Source organism: Camellia sinensis, chromosome 8 (genome assembly GCF_055761805.1).
Source record: "Camellia sinensis isolate YWXY chromosome 8, ASM5576180v1, whole genome shotgun sequence".
NCBI classification, from domain to species: Eukaryota; Viridiplantae; Streptophyta; class Magnoliopsida; order Ericales; family Theaceae; genus Camellia; species Camellia sinensis.
This window is the reverse complement of record NC_138968.1, coordinates 150,104,499-150,119,536: the sequence shown is the minus strand read 5'-3', so window position 1 is coordinate 150,119,536 and position 15,038 is coordinate 150,104,499. Positions and strand designations below refer to the sequence as shown.

The following is a 15,038-nucleotide window of genomic DNA, read 5'->3' as shown; positions in this document are numbered from 1 at the left end:
TGTATGGATCCGTTCTGCCGTCGTACAAGGTGAACTTAGGCTGATGGAATCCGGCAGGGAATGGTGTATTCTCGATTTCTGGAGATAGCGGCGTAGCTGTAAGTCTCGCCAGCTTTTTGTCCACAAGCGCTGGGGCCACCATTCTGGGCGCTGGCGTTGCCACTTCCTTACTACACCGGATTTGGGAACTTAGACCTCGTTTGGGAACAGGCTAATTTAGTAATTTTTTGGCTATTTGGCTAAAATATGAGCTAAAAAAAACTAGTATATTTGGGATGACTTTTTGGCTTTTTACGAAAAGATGTGCAAAAAGTACAGAGAAAAGAGAATCTTTGACTTTTTGGTATGGGTTGTTAGCTTTTTGGCTAATTTAATAACTTTTTGGCTTTTTGGCTAAAAGAGTGGTTCCCAAACGAGGCCTTAGCCTCTGCAACGCCGGCAATCTCTGAGTCTCTTTACGGCGTGCCCTCTCCTTCAACATATCCCTCAGGTCTCTAGAACTGGCGGAAAAAGAGTATCGTGACGTCGACGATGGGCGCGAAGGACAGTAGGTGCTGTCGCGAGTGAGAGATTTGCCCTCCTGTGGGTTGGAGTCCCTAACCCCATAGCTCCTGGTGATAGAGAGAGAATGCGTCCTTTCTTGGCAGCGACTGCCAGAACAAGGAGACGGGGTGCGCTCACTGAGGTTGTCCTCTCCAGCAACACCCTTCCCCTTGATCTGGCGCTTTAGCACCTCCATTTCAGTCGCCATCTTGCGAATGAGGGCGTCCTGATCTTTGAGTTTGTGCTCCAGGCGCTGTGCATGCGAATCCCCCCGCCGACGACGGCCCTCTGGACTCTTTGAGCGATCAGTACTCCTTGCGCGTTTGTCTCGCGCACCTCTCGAAGAGGTCTCTAGGTCCGCCATGGCTGGAATGTTTGGGGGGCCTTCTCTCCGACGAACAGATTCTGGTGTGACACCATCGACGACGGACAATGGAGTTTCGTCGTTGTTAGCCATGGAAACGGTCGAAAAAGCTTGAAGAGCAAGGTTTGTGTATCAAACTCTTCCCACAGACGGCGCTAATTGTATGGGGGTGAAATATCCTTTGCTTTCCGTTCTCCTAGAACTCAAGCTTCACGTAACGACGTCTGACCTGGAAACAGAGAAATGGTGAGCCTCCCGGCGGTGTGTTACCGGATAGACCCTTCGACGATCAAGTCAGATCACTTGAGGAAGAAGAATACTGTTTTAGGGAGAGAGAGTCGTTCAGACGGCACACCTCCAACGTTCCCCTTCCTTCCTTTTTCTAGGCTGGCCATGCAGCCTCAGGGATTATGCGCGCACCATCTCTGCTGTCCTTCCCTGGACAGGTGGCAGTGCTCGCTTCTCACCACCATACGCGTGTAAAGGAAAAAACCTCCAAACAATATATGCAGAACTGCCAAGCGGTATTGACGCGTGCTTGGAGTGGGTTTCCCCTCCACTACATCATTAGTCCAGGTGGCACACTCAACCGGGATATCATGACCGACCTATCCATTGAAGAAACACAACTACGATCAATACGGCCGAGCTGTAAGAAGTCGGTTCTTCCGGATTGACTGGCCGTGAGGCGCACCAGCCTTCGCATCGGTCTAAATTCATTCCGGGCTATGCTTGGCGCGGTTCCGATCAGGAACACGAATGCTTAGCCGAATCACAGCTCGGTCGGGAACACGCATGACTCCATGCTCCAGTCGACTGATCTAGCTCGGCCCGGCGCGACGGCCCGTGGAGCCACTCCAACCGAGCAAACAATGTGACTCGGCCACCCGCTATAACCTGGTTACCGTAGCTCGGCCGTACTTGTCCGGCGCAAATCTCCCTCTCAAGCATGAACAAAAAGAAAAAAAGAGAGGCTTGGGTTTGAGGAGATAGACGTATGTATGTACTAATTTGAATGAAGTAGAGACTCACACGCTCAATCAATAGAATGTGCCAAACTTTGTTTATGAATGTGTAATGTCGACTATGTGTTTGTTAAAAGTCCGAGAAGAGACTGATCAAAAATTGAATCTTCTTGGTGCATTTTTTTAACAATAGAATAGAAGTATAATATATGAGTATGATAACCAAAACTTATTGGCCATGAATACTTGCCCAGTACAATTTAGCATGGTTTGTAGCTAGTAAACTCAAAGTGGTCCAGTTCTCAGTCCCACGCTCGAAAGAACACATGGGTAGTTAGTGGGAACCACGAGACTACTGGTAATTCAAGTGTGCTCTTCTAATTTCTTGATTGGACCACATGTGATGCTTTATGGGCCTACCTGAAGCAGTGTTTTTGTAATTATTAAAAATTTTGAAGTGTATTACAAAACCTTTAACCTGCCGGGTTTGGGACCCGTTTCTGTGCCATCCCTCTAGTTCCCAATGGCGGAAATCTGGCTCTGCCCCCGGCTATCAGCTATGAAAGTATATATTTTATTTTGTCTATCAATTGTTTTATGTTTTTACTTCAATCATGCTCTTTATTTTAGCTATTTATCCAAATACTACTAATTTTATAGAATGACACGTCAACAACAAAGATGGAGGGAAATGATCCTAATGATTGAATACATTTTGCCTAGCGTTGAAGGCTAGCTACATGTAGCTAGTGAATATGAATTGAGCCAAAATGCCTAATCATATGCCTAGTGCATTGGAATTGAAAAAAGTGAATCACACTAGGCATTTTAACTAACAAGTATTGTATGCCTAGTACATTGGAGATGCTCTAAAGGTACGGATATGAGTACTGATATTGGTGTGATATGGATACGTCAATACGGTAAAATTAAAAAAAAAAAGATATCGGTACGGCTTTGATATGTTTGTAAAAAAAATATTTATTTTTAATTTGAAGTAATGCAAAAATTGAGTAAATAGATTAATTTGTTAAGATTTAACCTACAATTAACATTTAAATGTCAAAAGTAAGGCATAAATCAAAATTAAATATTATTATATTAAATACAAAAATAATTGAGACTCCCAAATTTTGTGACCCCAATGACCCCCAATTGATGGGTGACCACTCATTTTTTATTTTTTTTCTCTCTCCTCACTCTCTCTCACAAATGTTGTGGGGGTTGTAGGGTTTGTAGCATGATTGTATCAAATAACTTACAAATCATAATTTAACTTTAAAATCGTACTAAGTATAAAATTAAAAATAAAAAAGAAATCTAGTGAAAGGATTTTTATCTTTATAGTTTAAAAAAATATTATTTTGACTGAGATATGATATAGTTTGGAAGAAAAAATTTGAATAAATATTTTGTATACCCGATACGTATGTAAAAGTATCATACGAAATATCATACGCGGGTAAGTATTTGATACGGGTATGCCATGTTTCTCCAAATACCCATGTTTCATAGGTTACCAGAGATAAATAAAGATTATACTCTGCTCTTACTGTCAAAGTACTATGATTTAAGGGCACTTTTTGGTGGATCCGCCTTTTGTACAGTCATTCAAAATTTTCCATATATATCACCTGCCTTCGTTTCATTTGTTGCTCTTGTGATGTCCTCATATTCCCTATTTTGTGGAGGTAAAAGCTTTAGGAATCACATTTGATTCTTACATTTGTCTCGAATCAAATTATGTGATCTGTTTATGATGCTAATCTTTTCAGTAAAGCTTGTATTAAAATGGACGGTGTGCGCAAAAAGATAGTAGTTGCTTATGCTAGAAGAATGGTACAAATTCTTTTCCTTGTGTCCACTAAGACACTCTAGAAACAGATATAGAATAACAACATATCAGTGAATTGATGTGTTAAACCCAAAGTAAAAATCGTAGAACCCAAAATCTTTTCAGTTTTGATTAAGTTGTTGTTTTTTTAATCACAATTTATTACTGGTTTGTTACAGGTGGTGACTCTAAAGAAATGTGGTAGTTTTTGTAAGCTTGATTGAATTTTTTAAGTAGTACTATCTTTATCAATTTTTATAAATTTAGAAATGTTAGTGGCTAGTACAATTAGATATCATCTGATGTGGTATTTTACATTATACTAATCGCATCATTTGATGAATCTCACATTTTATTTAAAAAGCACCAATGTAAAAGTAGCTTATCACATGATATCATTAATATCATGTGAGATGTCAAATCAAATAATACCTAAGTATAATATCAAAATATGATCGCCCTAACAATACAATAAATATAAATAGAAATAGAAATAGAGCAAAGATGCTTAGCATATTCAACTAATTTATCTCCCCGGTCTAATTTACTTTACTTTAAGACTATTAAATGCCACTTTCATGTAATGTTAACAAGGAATTATATATAGTTACATACTGATAATAGAAGGTACACCAGGTCAACACTTGAAAAACACGCTAAGTGGTAGTTCATTCTTGACAGATAAGATGCTAGGCCAAAGCACTGTCACAGTAACAATATTATGCACATAAAAAATTAGTGATTAAATTTATTTTAAATGTGATTCACATTAAATCTAAGTATGTGTCATACAATGTATTTTTAATATGGTTTTTCAAAATACATAATTTATCCACAATCCCAGTACACCCATGCTGAGCTAGCCCAAAATAGTTGTGGAGTGTCTATAAATAATTAACTCTTGAACATACTGATCAAAAAACCAGTGCTGCTCTCTCTCTCTCTCTCTCTCATGGCTTCCTTGGCTGACTTTGCAGACGATAGCAAGGAAATATATGTAGCTCTAATGAGAGAAGAAGCAGACAAGGTGCTTGAACTCTGCAAAGAATTTCAAGATGGCCCGTTGCATGTGATAACCATACACAAGGACACAGTCCTCCATATGGCCACATACTCTAAACAAACTGACTTAGTGCTTGAGTTGCTGAAAATGGTCTCTGCAAATCATCTTCACAAAATGACACATCAAAATGGAGTTGGAAACACCATCCTCCATGAGGCTGCTACTTCCGACAAATTACTCCCAGCTGCGAGGGAAATGTTGCGCATGGCACCCCGGTTGTTAGATGTATGCAACTGTTTCAATGAGACGGCTCTTTACCGGGCAGCACGCTTTGGCAAACTGGATATGTTCAAGCTTCTTGATCATGAGGTCAACCAAATCGGCAGAACTGTGAGAGACGTAGAAGCATATAGCAAGGCCTTTTATCAAAAGAAGGACAATGACACTATACTTCACACGTCCATTGTCATGGAGGAATTTCGTGAGTAGTGATCTCATCTCAACTAAATTATAAAATCCAACCTATCATCAGTAGTGAGATTAGCCTATTTGTCTTCTTCAACATACCTTGTTTTGTCATTCTATGATACCACATCATCTAGTAACAATGTGTATTGCAACTTAGACCCTAGTTTTTACAAGTTGAAAGTTGATAATCAAGAGTATAAATTAAAAGCATGAGGGAAAATTTCACTCTACTCTCTTATAGTTTGACTTGTGCAAATCACCTCGTCATTTGGAAATAATCATGTATTCCCATGTGGTTTGAGGACTAAATCACGCACTATGTATTATTAATAGAACATGTGAATTGACCTTTACATTTACACATACATATCCGCTGCCTTGCTTCTTCCTCCCATGGATGCCAACCAAAAGCCCCTGCAGCCCACTACTCCCTGCGGCCAACCCCCACCCCAGGGACCACCACCCAACAACCTTTCGCCATGCTGCCCACCCCATCCCACCCCACCGCAGAGATCACCATTTTGCAGCCCCCTCATCCCCACAATCTTCCTCTCACCTGCAGCCCCAAGTGACCACCACCCTGCCTTCCCACCCATTGTTGCCCACCTAGTGACCACCAGTTTGCAGACCCCCCTACCCTTCAACCCTTCCCACTGTGACAGGCTGAATGGCTATTTTGATGTTTTTCAGCAGATATAAGAGGTGCTAGTGTTGATGGCTGGGAAGGAAAAAGGGAGTAGAGAGAAAAAAGAAGCAAAAAGAAGGGAATAAAAATGACATTTTTTTTTTTTATTAATTTTGAAGTTGTATAAGGGTTTTTTAAATCATGAAATTGGACTTGCTCTCCATAAGCATGTGGCTCTCACAGTCTGTTATTTTAGATAAAAAAAACTAGCGATACACTTTAGTCCACAAACCACATGGGGGGTTACGTGGTCATTTCCAAATGACAGGGAGGTGAATTACACATTGGCTAGCCACAAGGGGGCAAAGTGAAATTTTCCTGCATAATTTCTCTGTTTTTTCAATAATAACTTTTTTATAAGCTGTAAGTAGAACCTTCAGAAATAGGTACATATTCTCAAGGGGGGAAAAATGTAAACAGCTCCAATAATTTGCACTGAACCCTTATAAGTTGCTTTCTTTTTTCCTTTATTCATCAATTTCTTACTGTAAAGTATGAACAGCCCTGGCCCTTTTGATTGCCAAAGAGTATGAATACTTAATCGGGGAACAGGACAGAGATGGGATGACTGCTCTTCAACTTCTTTCTTGCAATCCATCGGCTTTCAAAAAAAGTAGTAGAAGATCCCTTAGGCGTCTCGTTTACTCTTGTAAGATACTTTCCTTTTATTTAACTTAAATAGTTTGTAATTCCATTTTACAGATTTAATTAGCTAACATATCTGATATGAGACAATCTTTTCTAGTATGTGTCAAAGGCTTAAAAACATAAAAATTGGTTGCTTTTCAGGTGTTTCAATTGAAGAAGACACAATTGCAACAGAAGGTAATGGAACATATATTTATATAGACATGGGAAAGTTTGCAACCATGTTTCAACTATGTTAATTGTCAACATATTATATGTTCATTTTTTTCAATATAAAATTGGTTGCCTTAAATTTTCAGGTTTCTCAATTGAAATTGTGAGAGCAGGTATCGAGACATAAATAAATACACACACATATAATGGTGAAATTTACAACCCTGTTTCAACTATGTTCATCAACACATTTTAGGTTAATTATTTCGATCATGCTTCTCCTGAGGTTGGGAAACAATTTTAAACGGTGAAGATGGGTACGCCAAGATCTTAGCCTCCAAAACCGAGGTTAGTACATATTTGATTGTGTCGTTGACCAGAGGGCACTCCAATGATGAAGCCAGCAACCTCTCTCTAGAATTTCAATAGCACAAGTCACTACAAAAAATTAAGATTTTAAAGACCAAAATTAAGGAACAAAATTATTTTTTAGGGACTAAATATTTTTGTTGCGAAAAGTGTCATTATATTTTTAGCAATGAAAATTAAACATTAATGATGAATTATTATCTTTTTGGGACCAAATTTTTTGTCTAAAAAAATAAACCATTTTGAGACTAAATTATTTTGTCCCTAAAAGACTATTTATTAGTGACATTTTTAAAATTTTGTCGCTAAAAGCTTTGTTTTTTATTTTTCGAGACAACTTTTTAGCGACTATCCTCATGACGATAAAAATTGGTCCCTAAATATATTTTGTAACAAAATTTTTACTTTTAAAAATCAAAATATTTTGTCTCTAAAATTTTTATATGTTGTAGTGTGTAACTCAACCCTTGGGGGCATAGCCCTTTATATAGGAGCACCCTACCAACTTCCTAGTTCTCATTTTCAAACTAGGAATACACTTGCCTAACAAGTATTCTTTATCTAAGACTCCTTTCCTAATTAGGATTTTATCTTCACAGGAGTCTCTATTTTATCCAACTTATGGGAGTCACATTGACTGAGGTTTCACATTCATCATAACCTTGGCGGTTTGTGTCATGTCACCTAGCACCTCGGTATGTGGTCATGCCACGTAGCCAACCTCCTGGAGCCACATGGTCCTACTTAGAAATACATTCCCACAGACAATTGAAACATCATTAGTACGAACTAGATCACAACTAAGAGCAGTCTTCGAAGAATTCATTTTTGATGTTTCACTAATAATAGTAGACATGCTAAGACTAGTGCATGCATGCAGGTTTGATTGATGGTCAATGGCCATCAACATTTGTTCAATATCCTCTTAATTCTAATGACATTTTTTTAGTATGTTATCTTTTTGTTTGGCTACTACAAGAATTTGGAGGTGTTATGCAGATGAAGTTGTCGCACTAGAACAATTTGAATTGTTTGACGGTTCAAAAATAGCCACTGAACACGAACATATATATATTACTTAGGATCCAAAGAGTTAAATGTGTGATAAAATGGTTTTCATGCTTGCCGCAATCAGTATTGAGAAAAGTTAGGGATCACGAAATTTTTTTCATGAAAGTAATCATGAAATATTTATGATACTTGGATTACCTTGATTAGTGTGTGATGTTTTATTCTAAGTATAATACAAGGGTCACAAAGCATTCATGATTATTTTCATAAAAGGTTTTTCGTGATACCTAACATTGTTAATCAGTATTTATCATCAGAGAATTGGGGTATTTTTTGAACAAAAATTACACCTTAGCAAAAAAAGGGTAATAACATTTTTGGACCCTAAAGTATCATTTTGTGTCATTTTAGTCCTCAATATTTTAATTGTGTCAATTTTTTTTTTTTTTTTTTTTTTTGGATGTAATTTTTCAAGGCAAATTTCAATCTACCTTCCAATAATTTACTCCAAGTTTGGTTTACCTTACCCCGTTGACATGTGAAAACCAGCATATAACACCCTATGGTTGTGTGGACTAAAATGCACCGTTTGTATCATTAATGGCTTAAAAGAAAATACTAAAATACCCTTATAAAAAGTAACCTCATTGTGTAAATCACAGGCATTTTTCATCATTTTTGGAGGACTCAAAATGCACTTTCTCCTTGTGCTTTACTCCACATATGATTTACCCTCTTATCATTTGGATATGAGCACGTAACCCCCTTATGTTCAGGCACATGTATTACATTTTATGTTAACTTGAATGAAATGTCTTTATGATATACTTTTTAGTCGACAAACCACTGGGGGTTTTGTACTTAATTCTAGATGACAAGGACGCAAATCTCATATGGAATAAAAACATAAGTGGTAAACTGAAGTTTGCCTCCTTTTCAAAAAAAATAAAAATAAAATGCCCATGACTCTGATGATGAATATTGACAGCATCATCCATTGGGATCACTTTAACACATTTTAAAAATATGGAGACAAAATTAACTCAATTGAAATGTGTCAAATGACACAAAGCACATAATTGAGAGACCAAAAATGTAGTTAGTTCTATTACTTAATAGTGTAATATTTTATATAATTTTTTTTTTTTTTTTTCAAACTGATATGGCTGTGAAATATCCTGTCATTTAAATGTAGTGGCTCCCATTTCAAATGCCAAGACTTCACTACTATATGCCACATCAACTTGTAAAATGGCTTGTCTGTATAACATTTTCCTTTCTTAAATAGTTGCACCATTAACATTGTCTATTATTTTATCTGGAAATTGCAGGGAATTGGGAAGTGCCTTTGTGGGAAGCAATTCGGAAGGAGAAGGAAAGATATATATCAGCTTTGAGGCTTGCCAAGTTCTTAATAACGAAAGATACATCATGGAGAGCTACTGAACGAGTGGAAGACCGGTATCATCCTATGACCCATGACTATGGAGGAGAGACCTCTCTAGAAGAAAAAGAAGAGGAAGAGGAAGAGAAAGAGAAAGAGAAAGAGAAAGAGAAAGAGAAAGAGAAAGAGAATGAAGTACAGAAACTACCAATAAATACTGAGACCAGCATGAAGAGGGTTGCTGAAACGCCATTGTTTTTGGCAACCAAGTCAGGATGTGTGGAGATTGTTAAAGAGATACTCGAGCAGTACCCATGGGCAGTTGAACATATTGATAGCAAAGGGCGTACCATGTTACATGTAGCAATAAAGTACCGCCAAATAGAGATATTCAATATTGTGGAGAAAATGGAAGTTCCAATGAGGAGGCTGGAGCGAAAGATCGACAACAAACTCAACACCATTCTGCATATGGTTGGGAAAAAGAGAAGAGATCATACAGCTCGAGAGGTTCAGAGTGCTGCCCTTCAGTTGCGCGAGGACATGCTCTTGTTTGAGGTGTGTGGGTCTTCTATGGTTTCTTCTTCCATGGCCATATGCTTATAAGCAGCAATTCTTAGCATTCAAATTTTTGAAATAGTGTTTGTAATGGGACTGTCTGTTGTATGCAGCGTGTCATGAAAATCTGCCCTAGCCATTTAATAAAGCACATCAACTTCGACGGACAAACTGCTGAAGAGTTATTTGAAGTTAAAACCAAAAAACTTTGCCACGAGGCCAAAGATTGGTATAAGCGTACAGCAGAGCACTGCTCCCTTGTTGCCGTGCTCATTGCCACCGTTGCCTTCGCTGCAGCCTACACAATACCAGGAGGTCCCAATCAAAATACTGGTATTCCACTTCTCCTCGATCAACCTTTCTTCGTCGTGTTCACTATGACCGATGTCCTTTCCCTTACATTTGCTCTGACATCAGTGATAATATTCCTGTCAATCCTCACATCCCCGTTTCGATTAAAGGACTTCAAGCAGTCTCTCCCACAAAATCTAATGCTCGGTGTTACATTTCTGATCTTCTCGGTTTCAATGATGATGTTGGCATTTGCTGCAACTGTGATTCTTATGATACATAATAGGGAGCAGTGGACAAAAATTGCCTTGTACACTGCTGCTTTCCTCCCAGTCACCATCTTCGCACTCTCATACTTGCCTCTGTATATATCGCTCATGAAGACTCTCAATTACTCAATCAAGAAAATAACCATGATTTTTCCTCAATTCACCGGTGATTCTGTTGTATCTTGGGCTGCCAATTCGTTTTCTCACAAATTCAAGATCACAAATTCCTCAAAGCCCACTCAAATTGAAACCTCCAGTTCGACATGCCCTCCTAAATCTAAAGCCTCTCATACTTTAGTTTGAATGGCATGAAGGAATCTTATTTTAGTACTCTTTTAGCAACACCTTGCCCATGATCTCAGAGATTGTTCAGACTCCCAGCGAAATATCTATGGATATTTTATTTCCATCTGTTCTTTTTCTAGCCATTGAAGTGTATCACAAACTGCACGTATTTTACTTGTGTTGTTGTAGATTTTCTTTATATCTTATTTTGGAAAGCAAAAAATAATGGAAAGTTTGAAAACACCAATCATTCCATATATAATTTTTTTTTTTTGAAAAATTAGTGAAACATTCCTTTTCAACCTTGTGTAATAGGAGAGGTTCAAGATATTTTTTTTATTAGCTAAGTTCCCTAAATATTTTCATAGAGAAAATTCGACTCAGAAAAATTTGCTCGACTCATAGAAACTTTGCCCAACTTAAACAATTTTTGGCCCTGACTCAGAGAAATTTTGAAATTTCTTTGTCGATGGAAATTTTCCTGAGTTTGGCAAAATTTCTTTGAGTCGAATTTTCTTTGTGAAAATGTTGAGGAATCTTAATTACTATGAAAATATTATATGTCCTTCATCTTATAAAATTTTAATATCAGGGACCTTAACAAAAATTTCCTTTCTTTTTAATTTTTGTGCAAAATTAGTTTTCCATCTGTTAGCAAAAATTTAGTTTAAGCCCAATCGACAATGATTGATCGACAGACTTAAACAAATTTTAAATAAACACAAATAAAAATTAGGTTTTGTGGTTGAGTTCTATACCTTAAACAGATTAAGGACTTTTGTAGAGATAATTAAGTAAAGAATGAATAAAATAGAATATGTATTTATTTAATTAAATTGTCGCTTGTTACTAATTACAAGAACTTAAACAAGAATAAAGAAATGAAAAATATACAATCGACAAAGAGAAGAGAAGTGATGGTTGAAAAATTACTTAATCTACTCCTAAAATCGCTAATTTAAGCTACCACTAAATAATTTTTCACGATTTGTGAGTGGTTCTGGATTATTATTGATGATCCTTTCTTTGTATTTCTCTTGGCCTATTTATAAGCTCAACCACATGAGATAAAGAAATAATCTAAGTCCACGATTTCCTCAACAAGTTCATGATTTCCTCAACATCATCCATATCCCATGTTTGATAGTAACCACTTTGCAGATTTGGTGTTTGACTTAGTCTTGGCTCATTGATCTCAGCAACTAACTTTCAAATGGCTGTAATGGCTAACTTTCTGGCCTTCTATTTAACATGTCATCATGCAGCATCATCTATCATGCTACGTCAGCATACTTGTCGATAATAATAATAATAACAAATGTGGGTAGAGTTATTCTTTAAAAATAGTTTATGATTTCAATTGACAAACCATAATTGAATTTGGCCATAATTAATAGGCCACAATCGACAAAAAATAAAATGTGGTGCCAACAATGCCTCCCTCATTTAAATGGATTGAAGAATGAAATCCAATTAAATAATTATAAGGCCATTTACCATAATCGACAAAAAATATTTTATGGTACAAACAATTAGAATTCTTGAAGAATTATTTTATACCCATAGTAATTTTTAATGTATCACTGCCGATTGGCAAACACCCTATCTTTGGCTTTATCAAGTGAAATAGCAGAGAGCCACATTCCTTATTTTTAAAATAAAACAATTCTCTGGTTGTCACATTTTGGCCAATTAAAGAGAATTCACTACATATAACACACTTCAACCATTACTGTTTTTCAAACCATGTCATAAAAATTAATTTTTGGTGTGATCCACAAATTCAAAGTGGATGTTGAATTCCAAAGCTCACGTAATTAAATGTCATAAAAATTCATTATGTTTGATACTTTGGATAATGTCACAAAATTCACACTCAACAAACGTGGGTTGTTTATAATTTTCAATCATTTTTTGCTTAAAATCATGCCCCCCCAAGTTCATAATTTTCAGCCATCTTTGACTTAAAATCATGCCCTCCAAGTGAATTTTCACCATCATTTTGTAATGAATTTTTAACATTTTTTGAGAGAATGAATTGTTCTTCTTTTTTAGCCATTAATGGCTTGTCACTTTTTGTCACGTTTGGCAAAACATCATGCCTCCTATATTCACAAGTGTCAGCCTTTTTTGACTTAAAATCATGCCCCTCCAAGTGAACCTTTATCAAAATTCTCAATATTTTTTTAGAGAAGGGGTTGTTTTTTTAAAATTTTAGCCATTAATGGCCTATGAAAATTCTCTAAAGTCATATTATCTTCATGACTTGTGCTAACTCTTCGAGCCACATACTTTGGCTCTTCATGAATGATTGGCTCTTCCAAAATATGTGTATTAACCCTTTGAGCTACATTATTTTCGTATCTTAATTTTCATTGGCCATTATGCCTCCTAATTTTTGCTTCCAATATAGAATTTCTTCATCAATTAAAAAATTTTGGCCTTTAAGTCAATGAAATTTTCCATCTCAATAATTTAAATCTCTTTGCGTCAAATAATACATAGACCATGAAATTATTTGAAATCTTTGCATATAAAGATAATTACTTTATTCTTTTAGGGTTAAAATTTCACTTCCATACCAATAAATTTCATCTTTACAATGCAAATCATTATTTTCATATCATTTGTCATGCCATTATGTTAGTAATAAGCGATAGAACTACCACCATAACATTGACAATTTTTAGAATATGAGGCATTCCATTGATAAGCTGTATCCATGGGAACACTGCCAATTGCATCCATGGGTTCACAAGATGTAAACATGTCACTTGAAGGCATAATTTCATACGCATTAATCTGTTTCTTCATTGCCATTACTCCAAGTTAGAGTGGTCCTACTAAATGTGCCAATTTATATTAGCAAAAATTTAGTTTAGGCTCAATTGACAGTGATTGATCAACAACCTTAAACAAATTTTAAATAAACACAAATAAAAATCAGCCTTTGTGGTTGAGTTTTATGTCTTAAACAGATTAAGGACTTCTTTAAAGGTAATTAAGTAAAGAAGAATTGAATAGAATATGTATTTATTCAATTAAATTATCACTTGTTACTAGTTACAAGAACTTAAATAAAAACAAAAAAATGAAAAATATAGCAATCGACAGAGAAGAGAAGTGGGGGTTGGAAAATTACTTAATCTACTTCTAAAATCGCTAATTTAAACTACTCCTAAATAGTTTTTTACGATTGGTGAGTGGTTCTGGATGATGCCCTTCCTCTCTGCACTCAGCTCTCTTTTGTACTTGGCATTTGGCTTTAGCTCTGATCCTCATTGATTCTCTATCTTCCTACATATTTATCCTAACATTCTAGGAACTACTTCCTTGATTCTCTGTCGCTATCTTCCTTATCATTCTAAAAGAGTCTTTTAACTCATCCTTAACACATCCTTATGCCATGTCAACCACATTAACCAATCTTGCACATCAACGACCTGTCGACAGAAAATTTCCAAATTTTAGCACCAACACCATCTCTTGTATGTTAGTCACAAAATGTGGTTACTTGTAACATGACTCTTATTTTAATAAGGAATGAAGGTTGCGGAGGCATGTAAAAAAAAAAAACAAAAAATTATTTATTAACAAGAGTATTTCATCAAAATAATTTCTTCCTCACTTTCTCATATGCTATAGTCAGGGGTGTAAAAACGGCCCGACCTGGCCTTGCTCACCCGGCTCAGGCTGATCGACAATTGAATTTATTGGGCTCCTGTCAAAAATTGGGTCCATCTACTCATGCAAAATCTCAGCCTAGACCCAGGCCCATGGGGTACTCAGGGCTTGGGAGGGTTAGTGGTCCTAGGTCTGGCCTGACCATTTAAAAAAAAAAAATTCCCACTAAAATAGCTTGAAAATAACGTTGGATGTCGGGCGGACCTTAGGCCGGGCTTCGGGTTGGATTGGGCTAGAAAATACATGACCCAAGCCCAGGCCTGGGGGTTTGGGCTAAGCTCAGGCCTGGGCCGCGGGGGGCTTTCTGTCGGCAAACCATTTTTACACCCCTAACTATATAAGCAGCTGGAACGGGTAAACTTGCAATAAGTAGCAAGGTGTACAAATAGAAACTCATGAAGTTTACATACTACAATTTCCACTCTGGTTGGTTTCAAGTTTTTAAAAATAATTTTTTGGGTTTTCAATTCGCATTTTTATATTTTTAATGATTTTTAAAAATGTTTTAATCAATTTTTTTTATT

At 36.6% G+C, this 15,038-nt stretch overlaps 1 protein-coding gene across 1 annotated transcript; it reads left to right on the top strand.

Moving 5' to 3' along the window:
* The first annotated feature begins 4,480 nt into the window (after positions 1-4,480).
* Positions 4,481-11,073, top strand: LOC114274049 (uncharacterized). The gene is made up of 5 exons (XM_028215910.2): positions 4,481-5,190; positions 6,365-6,511; positions 6,652-6,687; positions 9,375-9,985; positions 10,099-11,073. The coding sequence occupies exons 1-5, from the start codon at positions 4,659-4,661 to the stop codon at positions 10,846-10,848; spliced, it is 2,076 nt and encodes a 691-aa protein (XP_028071711.2). The 5' UTR covers positions 4,481-4,658; the 3' UTR covers positions 10,849-11,073.
* The last annotated feature ends 3,965 nt before the right edge of the window (positions 11,074-15,038 follow it).

Coding starts and splice junctions, on each gene's coding strand:
- LOC114274049 (XM_028215910.2), top strand. CDS start 4,659: ATGGCTTCCTTGGCTGACTTTGCAGACGATAGCAAGGAAATATATGTA. Junction 6,688..9,374: donor AGACACAATTGCAACAGAAG/GTAATGGAACAT, acceptor TGGAAATTGCAG/GGAATTGGGAAGTGCCTTTG. Junction 9,986..10,098: donor AGGACATGCTCTTGTTTGAG/GTGTGTGGGTCT, acceptor TGTTGTATGCAG/CGTGTCATGAAAATCTGCCC.